Source organism: Sapajus apella, unplaced genomic scaffold (genome assembly GCF_009761245.1).
Source record: "Sapajus apella isolate SASKATOON/1434 unplaced genomic scaffold, GSC_monkey_1.0 scaffold71, whole genome shotgun sequence".
NCBI classification, from domain to species: Eukaryota; Metazoa; Chordata; class Mammalia; order Primates; family Cebidae; genus Sapajus; species Sapajus apella.
In genome coordinates this window covers 4,437,900-4,453,150 of record NW_022437011.1, presented here as the reverse complement: position 1 = coordinate 4,453,150, position 15,251 = coordinate 4,437,900, and the positions used below count along the sequence as shown (strand labels likewise).

The 15,251-nt window shown below is 43.4% G+C and overlaps 1 protein-coding gene across 3 annotated transcripts in view; it reads right to left on the bottom strand.

Moving 5' to 3' along the window:
* Positions 1 to 2,180: 2,180 nt before the first annotated feature.
* Positions 2,181 to 15,251, bottom strand: part of DPYSL3 (dihydropyrimidinase like 3) — a 118,927-nt gene continuing 105,856 nt past the window's right edge. For 2 of the 3 annotated variants that reach the window (XM_032250309.1, XM_032250310.1), the window contains exons 9-14: positions 13,381 to 13,537; positions 12,249 to 12,390; positions 10,631 to 10,801; positions 9,182 to 9,361; positions 6,989 to 7,151; positions 2,181 to 5,531 (exon numbers count right to left, since the gene is read on the bottom strand). In XM_032250309.1, the coding sequence (XP_032106200.1) occupies positions 5,443 to 5,531; positions 6,989 to 7,151; positions 9,182 to 9,361; positions 10,631 to 10,801; positions 12,249 to 12,390; positions 13,381 to 13,537 (902 nt within the window). In that variant the 3' untranslated portion in view covers positions 2,181 to 5,442. The remainder of the gene's footprint in view (positions 5,532 to 6,988; positions 7,152 to 9,181; positions 9,362 to 10,630; positions 10,802 to 12,248; positions 12,391 to 13,380; positions 13,538 to 15,251) is intronic. The other variant, XM_032250311.1, reaches the window with a different exon arrangement.

Sequence of the window (15,251 nt, the reverse complement as noted above, 5' to 3'; positions counted from 1 at the left end):
TCCTACCCCTCAACATCCGTGCCCCATTCCATCCAGCAGCAGGTAAATGTTCTAAGGTCCATAATCTGGGACAGAAATTAATGGGCAGCTCTGAACTCTTGCAGCTAAAAGCTACCTGTCTCAGGAGAGAACAGAGGAAACTGTCACCCCTATTAGACCCACAGTGGGTGGGCAGCCAGCAAGCCGCTGGCTCCCTGGGCTTGTCCTGAAATAGCAGGGTCTTCTAAGTTTTGTGGCCTCCAAAGTCCTGCATGAGAAGTTCCCTGTTGTCCAGGTCACATTAAGTGTCCTGTTGTGTGTCCAGCAGCCATCTGAGCAAAGGGCAGGATCTAGAACTCTTCAGATTCTGGAGTACCAGCCTTAAGCATGTGATCTCATTTTCGCAGGTTACTTTGGCCTTTTTATTCCCCATCTCCTGCTCATGGTTGGGGTCTCTTTTGTGACAGGTTGGTGGTAGAAGAGCTGATTCCAGAAAGTTGTTTGGAACCAAAGGGCCCTTGTTAGTCCTACTAACAGGGAGTATTCTCATTTCCCACCTGGCCAACCTGACTCAGCCACTGAACACTTCCAGCCTTGAAGGAAGAGATGTGAAAGTCAAAGTGTATCTTTCACCATTTAAAAAGAAAACCACTTCATCCCTTTCAGATTCCTGCATCCTGAGTTTAAGTGCCGACTATTCCCTTGAAACCCACTCAAATCCTAAACAAAGCTCAGCTGCTGCCTTGGTCATGAGCAGGGAGAGGTGTTTCACCAATCCTGACTTAGAGCCATAAAACAGGTCTATCAACAAAAGCTTATTAAACATCAAAACTTGAACTTCAACTGTAAATAAGTCCCATGTACTCTTCTGGCCACAGTGACTAGGTAAATGGTGAACACATGCCCCAAGCCAGACTGAATCAGTCTTTTCGGCTGGAACTACTGAAGGACTCTCTCCCTCTTCGGAGGTTACTAAGCAGGTGAAGGGAAAACCTGGAGATGTTGATAACCAACTTTGTCCCACATAAATAGAGCTTTCTTGGCCAGGCGTGGCAGCTCACACCTGTAATCCCAGCACTTGGAGAGGCTGAGGCAGGCAGATAACTTGAGGACAAGAGTTCAAGACCAGCCTGGCCAACATGGTGAAACCCTGTCTCTACTGAAAATGGTGTGTGGTGGCATGTGCCTGTAGTCCCAGCTACTCGGGAGGCTGAGGCAGGAGAATTGCTTGAACCCAGGAAGTGGAGGTGGTAGTGAGCCAAGATGGCACCACTGCACTCCAGCCTGGGCAACAGAGGGAGACTTGTCTCAAAAAAAATAATAAAATAAAAATTTTAAAAAAGCTTAGCTTTCCTTCACTTACTGAAGGCACACAGGGCCTAGCACTGTCAGGGTCTAGCACTTGGATCCAGCTACACTGGAGTCTGCCTGATTGAACTATGCGGTTGCACCTGACTTTAAAATTCCACTTTCCAATCTCTCCCTGGGAAACCAGTTTAACCTTTGCAATGAAAATATGATCTGCACAACAAATTGGAAGTGGACTCAGCAGTGTTTCCCTCGAAAGGGTGTGGTGTAATGTGGGATGTTCGGGAGGCAAAAGTTCAAGAACCCTGAACTGGGCAAAGTTTGAAAGACCTCTTTATCATAGGATTTCTCAGGGTTTTCAAGTTGCTGATACGTACCTGAAAGCTCTCAGAAGAGTGGACACAGCAAATAATGCTTCCGAACCCTCATTTGACTCCTTGGAGTCCATTCGCTAAGAATATACTTTGGTATGGGCGTAGTTTGAGTTTTTCTCCAAGTCTAGGCTATCAAAAAGAAGCAGAAATGCTTACATAACAATCAAATAGCAAGGCTTTAGGGGAATGACCAAAGAAACAAAACCCCAAAACAAAAAGCTTTAAGGCTATGTTCTGAACTCAGCTAGATTTATCCCAAATGGCACATAATACTAAATTTGATGATCCACAGAAGAAAAAAAACTTACTCATTCTCCAAAGTTTTAAAATGGCCATCAAGCTTGGTGGCCAAAACTAACAACTCAATCTCAAAAATAGAAGCCCCCAAGTTTTCTCCAGATAACTCTGTTAACACCGGATCTGCCTTCCCCTCTTCCTAACCCTTTCAGATTTACTGTGCAATTTTAATATTATAGATGAAAAGGCACATCACACAAAGAAGAAGACTGGAGAACAGTGTTGGTAATTTCATAGTTATTTTAATAACCAGGTTTACATTAACAGTCACTTGATGATTTTTTTTTCTTTAATCTCAGCTAAACTCAAAACACAGTTTTCTTCACGGTTCAAACCAAACAGCTCTTCACGTTCCAGAGCTGCCTCACAGCTAGCACAGATCACGGGAGATTTACTGTCTGTCCATATCCACCAGACACAGAACTGAACACCCACACACCAGTTTTCAAAGAGGGAACTTACAATGAATGCTGGCTGCCCAGGGCAGCCCATGAGTGTATCTGGGACTCAAGCTGGAGTTTTCCAGGGGAGAAAGCCTGGGAAGCTTGTGGCAATGAAGATGAAAATTGCCCACCCTGTTGGAAAGGGCTTCTCATCGATGACTGAAAATCCAGGATCAGGCGACAGCCCTTTGTGGAAGCGTGACACTCTGGGTATAGTCATGAAGAACAAGGCTGAGGGATTTTGAAGGAAACCCATTTTCAGGATGACTATAATCCTATCTCTAGAAAACTTAGAAGTAAATGAAATATCTCTACCAGGGGTAACTGATTTAACAATTTCACAAACACCCTCCTTACCACCCAAGCCCATGGCCCTCAGAGAGAACCAGGACGGATTGCCATCTTGGTTCAGAGGCAATGTGAAAAGGTCAGAGGGATGGTGGGGGCATCCTCGGGGTTGGGGGCGGGCAGGCCAAAGGATGAGATGGCAAAGGACGGTTTGGGAATGAGATAGAAGATCCAGCGTGCCTTCCTACACTTGCATGAGGTGCCAATGAATTCAAAGAGAGCCAGGACTCACCATCGTTTTCTTTTCCTAAACCTTTTTTATAGGGCTATTTGATGTGTCTTATGAAACAGAACAAATCTGAATATAAATTTTAACTCAAATAATAGCAATATTACTCGGTACTCACGAAAATAGTGGGAGTTATACTCGCAATTCCCAGGGATGCCTATGCTTGGAGCGTTAGTAATGGTAAGTGAAGAAAGAGAGGCTTCCTTAGCTCATGTTTTGCCTCTTGAGGGCATTCCGGGGTTGTTTCCACATCAAGGAAAGCTTGTGCAGAATCAAAGGTTCTGGTGGAAGAGTTCACTTTGGAAGTCCCAAGGGCAGTGCGGCTGACCAATTTGGCCATGAAAGACTTATCTTCATGGCCCAGAGAGGCTGTGCAGGGATGAGTCGGACTCAGGGGCTGGGTACAGCAGAGCAGATGGTGCAGAAGTGGAAGCTCAGAAGTGGGTTTCTGTGTGTGTCTTTTCCTCTATTCTGGTGGTTGTGGCTGGTACTGCAACCTATCCCAAAGTACAGCCCAACCAATGAGGTACATGCTTCAGATCTGGCAAACTCTCCGCACATAAAACTGTTATTCTGAGTTCTCTGATAGACCCCCAAATCTTTAAATTGTAAATTAAGAGCTACATGTTCCCTTTTACTATATTTCCCTTAAAAGGGAAGCACCACGAGAGCTTTAAAATAGCAAGATTCCCTATTCTAAGGGGAAATAGTCTTTTTTCATGATTTGAACAGAAAAGGTAACGTGTTAGGGGCAATCCTCTTCCTTGGCTATCTCCAAATTCCTTTGTAGCCCAGTGTGTACTTTTCTCTGGTCTTCAACTTATTCAAACCTGCAGTCAGAGATATTGGTTTCTCCTAAGCACTTAAAAGGTGTCTGAGGCCTGCTCTTCTCTTCAAAGTACTTAGTACACAGGGTTACAGGTGTTACCACCTGGATTCCCCAGAGCATGAAAGTCTGATCCCAGGTTGAATATGTTTCTCCTGAAAATATGCATCTTGTTTCTATAGATTCTTACCTTGCTCACAGGACTTGCTCCAAAACTGAATTTTCAGAAGCAGCATGATTGGGAAAAGGATATTCAACTCTGACAGACAAGGTAGATGCAAGCACTCCACACTAATTTCTTTTAGGTGCCCCAAGGGGAAGCTGCATCATGTCACTTCCACTCACTTGGGGAGATTCTAAGACTGAGACACAAAGTTCCCCCAGAGTTTCTGCTAATGGAAGGGGAAACAAATGGTTTAGAATGGAAAGATGGAACGGGGGCCACAAAATGTGCTCCCTCTGCTCAAGACTGGCTTTGGCTTTCCCAAATCCCTGCTTGACTCCCACATAACTGAAGTTACCTATTACTAGTAAAAGTTAGGGAACATCTAATAAAAACTTTCAAAAAAAATTCCCGTTTATCATGGATGTGACAGGATCTCACGAGATCAAGAGAATCAAACACGAACTGCCTGTAAGAGAGGTCCTTCATTCTGCCTCGTCGGAGCTAAAATCCTAGCTTGCGATGCCAGAGGCATCACACTCTTTTCGGTTTGCAAAGACAGAAGAGTGAGAGGTGAGCTCGCCATGTTTAGGAGGCATCTTTAAGATATGGGCACCCTCACCCTCGGGGCCTGTGCTGTGTTCTCAGCTGCTGGCTTTTAAGAGCACCAGAGGCAGGGAGGACAAGAGGAAGAGAATTGTCATTTGTTCTGTCCCTGCCTGGCCTTCCCAATCCAGGAAAGAGAAGGATTTGAAAGCAACACTGAGATAGAGGCCCGAGCAAACACTGGCACAATCAAGCAGGTGGAAGAAATGATTGGGTTTTGGCGTTTTAATAAATGTTCAAAGAAACAAAATTTACTCGTAGGGGATGTGACAAAGAACAGAACCCAAAGACTGCCTGCCTTCTCCGCAAACCCCAGGGGGCTATGGTGATGTGACAGCTGCCACAAGCGGCTATCTTCCATGGAAATAACGTACGTCATCAACACAATATACAACACCCCTTCCGCTCACCTTCCCACCCACCTCCCTCCTACATGCCCTACCCCAGCCCCTCTGCACCCTCCAGCTTGCTCCGGGCTCCCACCACCCACTCACCCCAAGTAACCTGCGTCCCTTTTGTTCACTTCCCTGACGTCCCAGCTTGTCTGTCCCCTTGTCATAAGATGCAGCACTACACACGCTCTCAACACTATGATAGAGCAGACTCTTTTACCTTAGTGGCCTGATTGCATGCATGTAAATGGGGGGAGGGGGGTCAAACAAATCAAGGCTATGCATAAACAGAAAACAAAGCAATATTCGTAAAGCTAGGCAAGCGAGCGTAACATTGGAGAAACATAAGGCTTGAGGCTTATTGATTCTTTAGATCGCAACCGTTTGGATTCGCTTTCCTTCTTAAATATCGGTGTACCATTTTGGCTTCAAAAAATCTCTTCTTGCTTCTGCCCCCCTCTTTAAGGAAAGGCTTGCTTAACTAAGAGATGTAATATTAGAACGGCCGCCTGGGGGCGCCACGATGCGCTTGCTGGCTGAGCGAACCCCCTCATCCACTTGGGTGCCTGCAGTTGGAAATAAATTCCCAGGAGAGGGGAAAAAAAAGGGGTTGGGGGTAGGGGGGTGTGGGCAAGAGAGAAACTGGGTTAATTTTAAGAGAGCAAGATATTTAGTGCCTTGCTGGTCTCATCTCCCAAGAAACTTTCATTCCAGTCTGTCAGATCTTCTAGACTTTTCATCTGTCCCAGAAAACTACCCTCTGGGTAAGAAAAGCCAAGTTCTTATCTAGATTTCAACTGACCCAGAGCATGATAACAATACTGGGAAGAAGAACAATGATAAGGATGTGACACTCGTTCTGGCAGGCAACGTTTGAGGTGCTTAACCAATCATCTCCTTTAATCCTCACCAGCCTGGTTTGCGAGAGGGACTCTTATCTGTTCTACGGAGGAGATAACTGAGGTTCTGAAAGGTTAGGTCACTTGCCCAAGGTCTCACAGTGCAAAGTGGTGATGGTCAGGTCTCTGTGATGACAGCATAAAAAGAAATACCAATGTGTGCTTGGTCTATTCAGAGAGGAGCCTCTAAAAGCTTAAGAATTAAGGTAGCCAGAGAACAACAAAAAAATGGCAAAAACCTTGAAAAACTTTTCTTATGACTAGCAGAATGTGACCTCTGGCAAAGTCACCTCAAAACTTCTAACTCGTTCCCTTTGTCTTTCCTCCCCTAGGTCTCCCTTACCTCTTTCTCCCATTTTTCTGTTTCTCCCATTCCTTACCTTTTTCTCATATGCTGTAATTTTACCTTTAAATGTCTTTCCTTTCTTGTTATCTACTTTCTTCACATTTAAATTATTCATTATAGAAATGTGAATCTACATTTGTTTTTCTTCATTTTAAGACTACTGGTTATGGAGCAACTGTATGATTATTTTATTTATATGTGTATATATATATATATATTTCCATATATATCAGAGAGTTCTTAAAGAATAGGTAAGACTAATCACATGGCTACACATAGTTGATGTTCAGTCAGTGGTAGCTAGAATTAGCATTATTCAAATTACTATGAAAAGGAAAATATAATAAAAATCCTAGGTTAGAAGATGCTACTGCAATTTGAGCACCAAAATAATCTAAGCTATCTTTTAATCTGGGCAAATAAAGAAAACACACTATGTTGCATAGCGCTCATAGGCTAATGTAGAAAATCACTATCAATTCATAGAAGGGATCAGCTCCCCCTACGCCCTGCCCCCAACCAGGGCTGTTCTCTAGGAAGAATCAGTCACCATTTAAACCTAGTCTTCAGCCTGACTGCCTTGTCTTACTTTCTTACCAGGACCCCTTGTTGATTCAGTAACCTCTTCCCGCTTGCCCCAGCAACCTCCCTCAAGTTGACACCAGCACTGGGCTAGAAAATGCATTCAGGTTGAGTTCTCAGAAACACCCTCTGGCCTCAGAGCACTGATCTTCCCCTTCCCCACTCTCTCAGCTTTTCATGAGTCTGTCCCACTCACCTGACAGACTAAATCCCGATTGATGAAGATTCCTCACAGGTGGGTTCGGCCGAGTAGGAGAGCCTCGAGCAGAGCTCGCAGGAGTGCCCCCCTTGGGGGTGGTGGTCAGGTCAAACACGGGCCCATCATACATGCCCCTTGGGACCGCATGCAGGTCTGCCATCTGCAGCCAAAGAAGAGCATGTCATTATTCATTCATTCAGCATTTTAGGGTCTGTTCTAGGTAGCATAAATATATTAGTGAATAGAGTGTACGTGTAGTGGGAGCCAGGAATTAATAATAATAAGGATAATCTGAGGAAGGGAGAAGCGGTATAAAATAAATAAAGGAGGGTATCACGATAGAGTGACAGTGGAGGTGGTCAGTGAAGGCCCTTATAGTGGAGCTTCAATCTGATGGATCAAAGGACCTTGCTATCGGTTGGGGTTGCCAGAGGGAGGAGGCTGGGGAGATACCAGGGAGTGGTGTGGATGACAGCACAGCCAGCAGGGAGAAGAGCAAGGGCAGAGAGCCAAAGTGGGAATCATTATGAAACAGAAGAACAGCAGTACAGCTAGAGCAGAGGGATTGGAAGGGTAGGTTCATGATGTGAGGTCATAGGTGCTGACTGGGATGGGATCATAAGGGAATTCCACCCTCACACTCTTCAGCACAGATCTGGGTGGGCAGGCCTTGAAGTGAGCATCTGTGGTCTGACCCACTAACCCCTGGCTGTGGCTGTGAACTTGCCCTGGGACTTTGGAAACAGTCAGCAACTTCTACCCAGCACATGTTCTGCTTTTGGTCATGGGAAACAAGGTACCTCACGCAAAGGGGCTTACAGTCTATTAGACAAGCATTTCAAGACCACCCATGGCAGTAGCAGAGCCGGTATACAACCTCCACCCATTTCTTAACCTTGGCCAGAAGGGAGACAATGAGGACGCACTTCCAGATGAGCCTGATCATGCAGGACGGATCATCATAAGAAGTCCTGTCAGAGCCTCCTTCCCTGATAGCCACTCAAGTGCTGGCACAGAAGCAGAGCCCATCAACTGTGCAGAGGCTGATTCTGGTGATGTGATGACTGTATCCGTACTCCCCAAAAACCAGAACTCCAGATCATCAGCAATTCTCTGGATTGAGAATCTAAATCACACTCATAGAAATAAAGAAGCAATACTGGGGAGGTCTCCCTCTTCTCTATTAGGCCTAAACTGGAGTGCCGAGCTCAAATTCCACAGTCCTAGGGTAGGGCTAAGCTTGTCTCAGGGAGCACAGCACTCACATATATATGAAGGTGACCTGGAGATTGGTGAGGGGAGGATGGAAAGGTGAAAAGGGAGTTCTGTGCCTCATACCCTGAATCAACTAGAGCTTCCCTGTTTGTGAGTGTGTATGCATGTATACATACATACACATATACATACACACATATACATATGTATGTATGTGTGTGTGTGTATATATAGTGTGTGCATAAAAAGTACAATACAATAAATACAGTAAATACAAATATGTAAATATATTTATCTACATTTTACATAATTTTAATATTTTTATATTTATTGTATTGTTGCAATATAAACAATATACAGTACAATATAAACTAAATATATCAATGTTTATATATTTATATGTTGCTATATATTAAATATATATTTAATTTCTCTGCACCTCCATTTTTATAAACATGCACACATTTGCACACATGTATGTTTCTATACACTTATACATATACATACATATTTCTGTGTGTTTATGTATAAAATCAGAGAAACAAATAAGAATTTAGGGAAAACACTGTAGCTAACAGTAGTTGTAGGCGCTTGCTCCTGTGCAGCAACACTGAGCAGGATGAGACAGAGGTGTGTGGTGCGGATTCTTGGTTCTTACCTTCAGACATTAAGAGTAATTCATTTTTTTAAAAATATGCAGACCTTATTTTGAATTATCCAAATTTTAAATTATTTTAAAGAAAGAGCTATAAAAATGTGGGAAAAATCATTTGGGTTAAAACTCTGTTTGGCCAAAAGTTTTCAAAACTCTCTTTAATAGTACCTTAAGTCTGTGCGGTTGTTCTTGGGGACAAGAACATCACTGAATTTCTCTGTGAGAGTCTAGAGATCACAGTACCCTCTTCATGGTTACTATCCTGTGCGTGAATGGGACACAAAGCCCCTGCACCACCTCAGAGCTTCCTAGCTTCTTACCTTCCTCCGGGCTTTGATGCGCTTGTAGACATAGTCAGAGAACGGGCTGCAGGGGATGAAGCGGCCGGCCCCCTGTGTCACATGCAGGTTGCCATCTTCCAGCATGATCTTGCCCTGGCAGATGACCACCAGAGGAGCCCCGCGCAGCTCCATCCCTTCAAAGATGTTGTACTCTGCAGCCTAGAGGCAGGGGTGAGGAGAAAAGCCACAGTAAGGGTACAGAAAGAGGAAAAAGAGGAATGTGAGTACCTTCTATCCTTGAGACCTTCAGTGTCATTTGCTGCTGATTCACCAGGTAAGCCAGGGAAAGCTTACCATGCATCTGCAAGCTTCCAGTGTGTAGAAGGCACCAGGAGACAGATTTGCTAACAAAAAACTGAACTTCCTAGCAAAAAAGAAGTGTCCAGTCTTTATTTATTAAGGTCCTCAAGTGGAAGTCAACTTTTGTCATGGGTAGTGTTTAAAGAGAAGCTGGATAACTATTCGGGATGCTGTACGTCACCATCTTGTATTAAGCGGGTGCGCAGAGAGGTCATGTGGCCTTTAGGTCCCTCTAGCTCCAAGTTAAATAACATGAGATGACACAATGTTTAAGCAAAGGCCATTACACCAAAAATGGGATTTCTCTCACTACCTTCTTCATTTACTCAACCAGCAAGAGGTATTACTGTACTGCCAAGTAATTAAGAACATCAGTTTGGAGTCAGCTTGTCTGGGTTTCAATGCTAGCTTCACCATTTGCTTGCTGCACCAATTATTTAATTTTTCTGTACCTCCAATTTTTGAACTGTAAAATGGAGGATAATAGTCCCTACCTGTAGAAGATTACTATGGAAATCCAGTGAATTAAAAGCACCGTGCCTGAAACATAAGTGCTTAAAAATATTAATTATTTTTATTAACAGTGTCAAGCCCATTTTTGTTAGGTAGTGGGCTTTAATTATCATCCTCCATGTGAAACTCCTCATGAGGAAGTCATCCATGCTGTTCACAAGTTATTTCCCATTCTTTCTCTTTCCAGGCACAAGGGATCATTGCATGTCCCAACTTCTGGAGGTTAGGTATGGCCACAGGACTGGCTAAGACCAGTGCCATGTGAGAGGCAGTGATGTACACCACGTCTAGGGGAAGATTTCAGAGTCAGTAGACCATTTACCAGGTCATGTTCTGCTGTCTCAGCAATCATGAAAACATGTGTAGAGAGACAGACTCTATTAGCTTCTGTCCCTGAGTGACTGGGGTGGGAAGGGCCCATCTGCTGACCCCCTTGCTTTGGAAAGCAGAAGAAACACAATTGAGATTTTGAGCCACTGAGTTTTAGGGGATGGGCTGTTATTGCAACCCGTCCTAGTCTAACTACCCTGGTGCACCACATAAACACATTTCTCCTGACCAAGTTCCTTGCGGGCATTCTCCATTTTACTCCACTCCCACCAGCGCAAGCCTTACAGACTGATGGTTCTTGGCAGAGACGATCTTCACAGCATCTGGGTCCCAGATGACCAGGTCGCTGTCAGAACCCACAGATATTCTTCCCTTGCGGGGATACAGGTTGAAGATCTTGGCAGCGTTTGTGCTTGTCACAGCCACAAACTGGTTTTCATCCATTTTCCCTGTGGCCTATGAAAATATAGGAAATTATATCTGTAGCTATAGCTACATAGATATCAATTCAGGGCTTCTGAACTCAGAGAAAGACAACCACAAAAGCACAGAAATACAAAGACAAGCCACCCGAAAAGGTGGTGAGCTACAGAGCCTCACTCAGCAAGCTCAAATTAGCTGGGCTGACATGACTACTCAGGCAGAATGGTCAGACACATGGTTTAAGACAGAAGTTACTGCTCCTGAAGTATGTATTTTTTAAATATGTACATACATGTACTTACTAATTTATCTCTTCTAATTCCAAAAAGGATTATAGAGGGTTCACAGTAAAAACAAATGGGATTATAATCCCATTCTGTAGACAAGTGTTTGTATTTGCCTGTGCTGTGTGCACAGAACAAATGGGAAAGAACCACACCCAAATGATAACAATAGGTTCCCTCGGTTGTGGAATCGAGATATTTTTGTTTCCTTTCAAGTGTGTGCTTGTCTGTAATTTCCAAATATTCCTTAGTGAACATGTGTCATGTGGATAATTTAAAAATATATATTATCTTGGAAGTATTCCAGATAGTGCCAGGATAAATATATACATACTGCTCTGCAGCATATGAAGAAAGAAACACCATGTAAGAGAAGAGACAACAGTATTTATATTTTCCCTCTTTTCAAACCAAAGAGCCTCTCTACGGAAAGAACTGAGTTTAAAACCTAGCTCTGAGCTTCCTGGGAACAAAGAAGAAAAAGGAAACTGAGTGAAATTACACTGTGTAGAGTAATGAGGCATTAGTATACACAACCGTGATATGAATGTTTTTACGATTTTTAAAATGAAACATAGAGAAGTAATCAATCTAATAATGAGATAATTATTGATTTTACTAAAATCTTTGAGAGAGTCTTCATTTGAATGGCTATTTTCTTTTGTCAGCCCTTTTGATGTGAACAAGGAAAATAAAACAGGCCACTTGCCAGAAGACATTTAGAGATAATCACTTGTATTGCCTGAATGACCATATGCCCTCAGTACAGGGTGTCCTTGATAAGCAAGAAGACTTTGGTCTAGACACAGACTCACTGCTTATCACTTCAAAGGATTAGATCCAGTTCTTTCAAAAGAGGTCATAAAACTCATAAAACTCTCCAAACAAAAATAATTAAATCACTATTATTTTAAGCACAGGGCATTTGGACACTCAGATGAAGGAGTTGCATGTCTGGTTCCCAGTCCTAACAGTCTAGATGAGGAAGCCTCCTTCAGAATGCCAGACCTTAGGAGTCATCACACTAGAAGGAAATTTTCCACTTTGCCTGAGCAACATGGTTCCAAAGACATCTGAGCAGGTTTAAGATCCCATCTGCACTCGCAGTGTCACCAGCCCAACCGGTGGCAGGAAGTTCTGTTCTGGCTCATGGATGTTTTGGTCCTGGCCACCCTCCCAGGACCTCAATCCCTTACCACAGCCTTGTCCCAGATGACAGACATCCGCTCCTCCACACCATTGGTGCCCTCGGGAATGGCTGTGAAGTTGTCCTTCCCAATTGCTTTCTGGGCAGTGCTGAAGGTACAGTGGGCACTCCCAGACAGTTGCAGATCCCCACTGGCAAAGGAGAAAAGGTCCACGTGAACAGGAGAGATGGCTGGAGGCACACTGGGGGCTTAGAATCTTGTGTCCACTGTGAGGGTTTGGACTCTGACTACTTGAGTTTGGAATCCCTCCTCCACCTCTTACCAGATATATGAGCTTGGATGAGTTTCTTCCCCTCCCTGCGCTCAATTACCCCATCTAGAAAGTTGAGGGGGTGGGGTTAGATCATCTCTTTTGTAGCCACATAAAATGAACTCAGATGAGCCATGTCACGATCATACGTCTGCAGAGGGCAGCAACAAAGCAGTCTCCCTACAATTTAGCAACTATTTAAACTTAGGCAAATGATTTAGATTCTCCAACCTTCAGTTGCTTCATATGTAAATGTAAATGGTGATAAGACCACCTCACTCATAAAGTTATTACAAGAAACAAATGAGATTGTGAGTGTAGTCTTACCATAGATCTTGCCACATAAAAGGTTCTTTTTTTTTCTTTTTTTGGAGATGGAGTTTTGCTCTGTCACCCAGGCTGGAGTGAATCTCAGCTCACTGAAACCTCTATCTCCCAGATTCAAGCGACTCTCCTGCCTCAGCTCCCAAGTAGCTGGGATTACAGGTGTGCATTATCATGCCCAGCTAATTTTTGTATTTTTAGTAGGGACGAGGTTTCACCATGTTGATCAGGATGGTCTTGAACTCCTGACCTCATGATCTGTCTGCCTTGGCCTCCCAAAGTGTCGGGATTTCAGGCGTGAGCCAAAGCACCCAGCCCCATAATAGGTTTTAACTGCTATTACCATTATTAATATTATAACTGTATTAATGTTTAGGATGGGGAAGAGCCTGTTTTCTATGCTCAAGACTGCAAAAGAATTCTCAGTACATTTTTCATACTACAAACTCTAGTCTAGCTGATAGATGGAACTGCTCCAGTCCTCAACCCAGCTGGCCCAAGAGATGGTTTCACAAAACGCCTGCTGCTGGGCATTCCTGCACCAACCTGGCCAGCAAGGAGTTGATGTAGTCAGGAGTGGTTGGGTCAGGACTCAGGGGTGGGGATGTCACGAATGCGGCTGCCTTGGCCCAGTTCTTGCTCCAATAATGGGTTCCATCTATGCCGAGGCTGGCGGTGATGGGCTCGCCAAAGACCACATTTCCTAGAAAAGGAAGGAAATAGGCAAGGGGTTAGCATAAAGTATGTGCTCCATGCACTGAGCGCAGAGTCAGACAGACCTGGGTTCAAGTCCATATTCCCACCTTTTCTAAGACTCTGCTTTTCTGCCTGCTAAATGTGACCAAGTTTGTATTCCCTAGATTAAAAGAAGCCATTGGTTGTTAGATGCAGTGTCAATTCTCAAATTTTGAGCCAAATTAATATTTGAGACAAAATAAAATATATGTATTGATTTTAAGACTCATCCTCATTTGAGAAATACTAAAGTGCTCCGGTTGTTGCTCTAGTAATGGGTTCCATGTATACCAAGGCTGAACTAGACATATGCTGAAATTGATGAAACAAGATGAAATCTACTTCTCAGGCTTATGAAAATGAAAAAAATATGGCATATGTGAAGCATCTGGCACTTAGTGGATGCTCGGTAAATATTGCTTTCTTTACTTGTTGCTCCTTTCCACTGTAGGGGCACCAAATTCCAAATGTGCCCCCACCACTGGGAATTGCTAGATCCCCCCATTACAACAATATGCTTAGGTTCCACAAAGTAAAATCTATTCCTGTGGATTACAGACTCTCATGACTTTTTTTTTTTATCATGTTTGTTACTCCTAACATGATGACTTGCTAAAAACCACCCAATAACCTAGGACACATCAAATATGAGACTAGCCTCTTGGATTCTGCCTCAAAAATTAGGGGCTAACTACTCAGACCATGGAGAGGGAAGAAAGGCTATTGGAAAAGACATTGATCTAAGCTTCTGTTGAGCTTCTTTAAGAAGAAGGAACAGTGATACAGAAGGCAAATGCTAACTCATAGCAAGGTGGTTGGTACCAAGTTTCTCTATGCCAAAATCTGGGGCCAAAGCTACCCTATGAAGCCCTTGGCTTCTTTAACTTGAGTCCTCAATCTTCCACAGTCAGATTCTCCATAAATTTGCACTCTATGGCCAGGATTACAAATACGTTTGCCTTGTTTCAACTGCAATCAATTGGTAATGGTTGCCTAGAATTCCATGAAAAGAAGAATTCTAATAATGTCTCAGGAGAAAAGACTCAAGACTCATGATTGGTTAGTAATGTCTGCCATGGGCAAAAGAAGGAAGCCATGGCAATGATTCACATAGGACAGCCCTCCTTTTTGGGGTGGCAGTAAAAAGATCCATGTGATGAGAATTCAAGGGTTCTCCAAAAATACACACTAAAGGATGCAGGACCATAAAGATATGAAGAAATGAAGGTCACAGCAAGCAGTCAACCACTATTGAAAGAAATAGAACCTTGCAAGTGGAAGAACTCTCCCTCTGGACTATGTTTAGCATGGGAGAGTAAAAGAAACTAAGATAGTAATGATGCTTAGATTTGAATACTAGCTCTCCCAGCTGGGAGATCCTGAACAGGTTGTGCTGCAATTTCATCTGAAAAAGGGTAATAATGCCTATTTCTCAGAGTTCTTTGAGAATTCTACACAATAAAAAATTTGAAGTATTTATCTCAGTGCAGAGTACATAGCTGTTCCTCGTTAAATTGTAGCTTTCTAATATTAATTCTGAGCAGCCATATAGTTAAAGAGCCCTGATGATTGGTGACTAAACACATTGAGTCTTCAATTATATCCTGGTCAAGAGGGAAATACTGCTACACTTTATCCTGCTGGGGATACTCTTGACTGTTTCCCCAAGAATGACAGTCCAC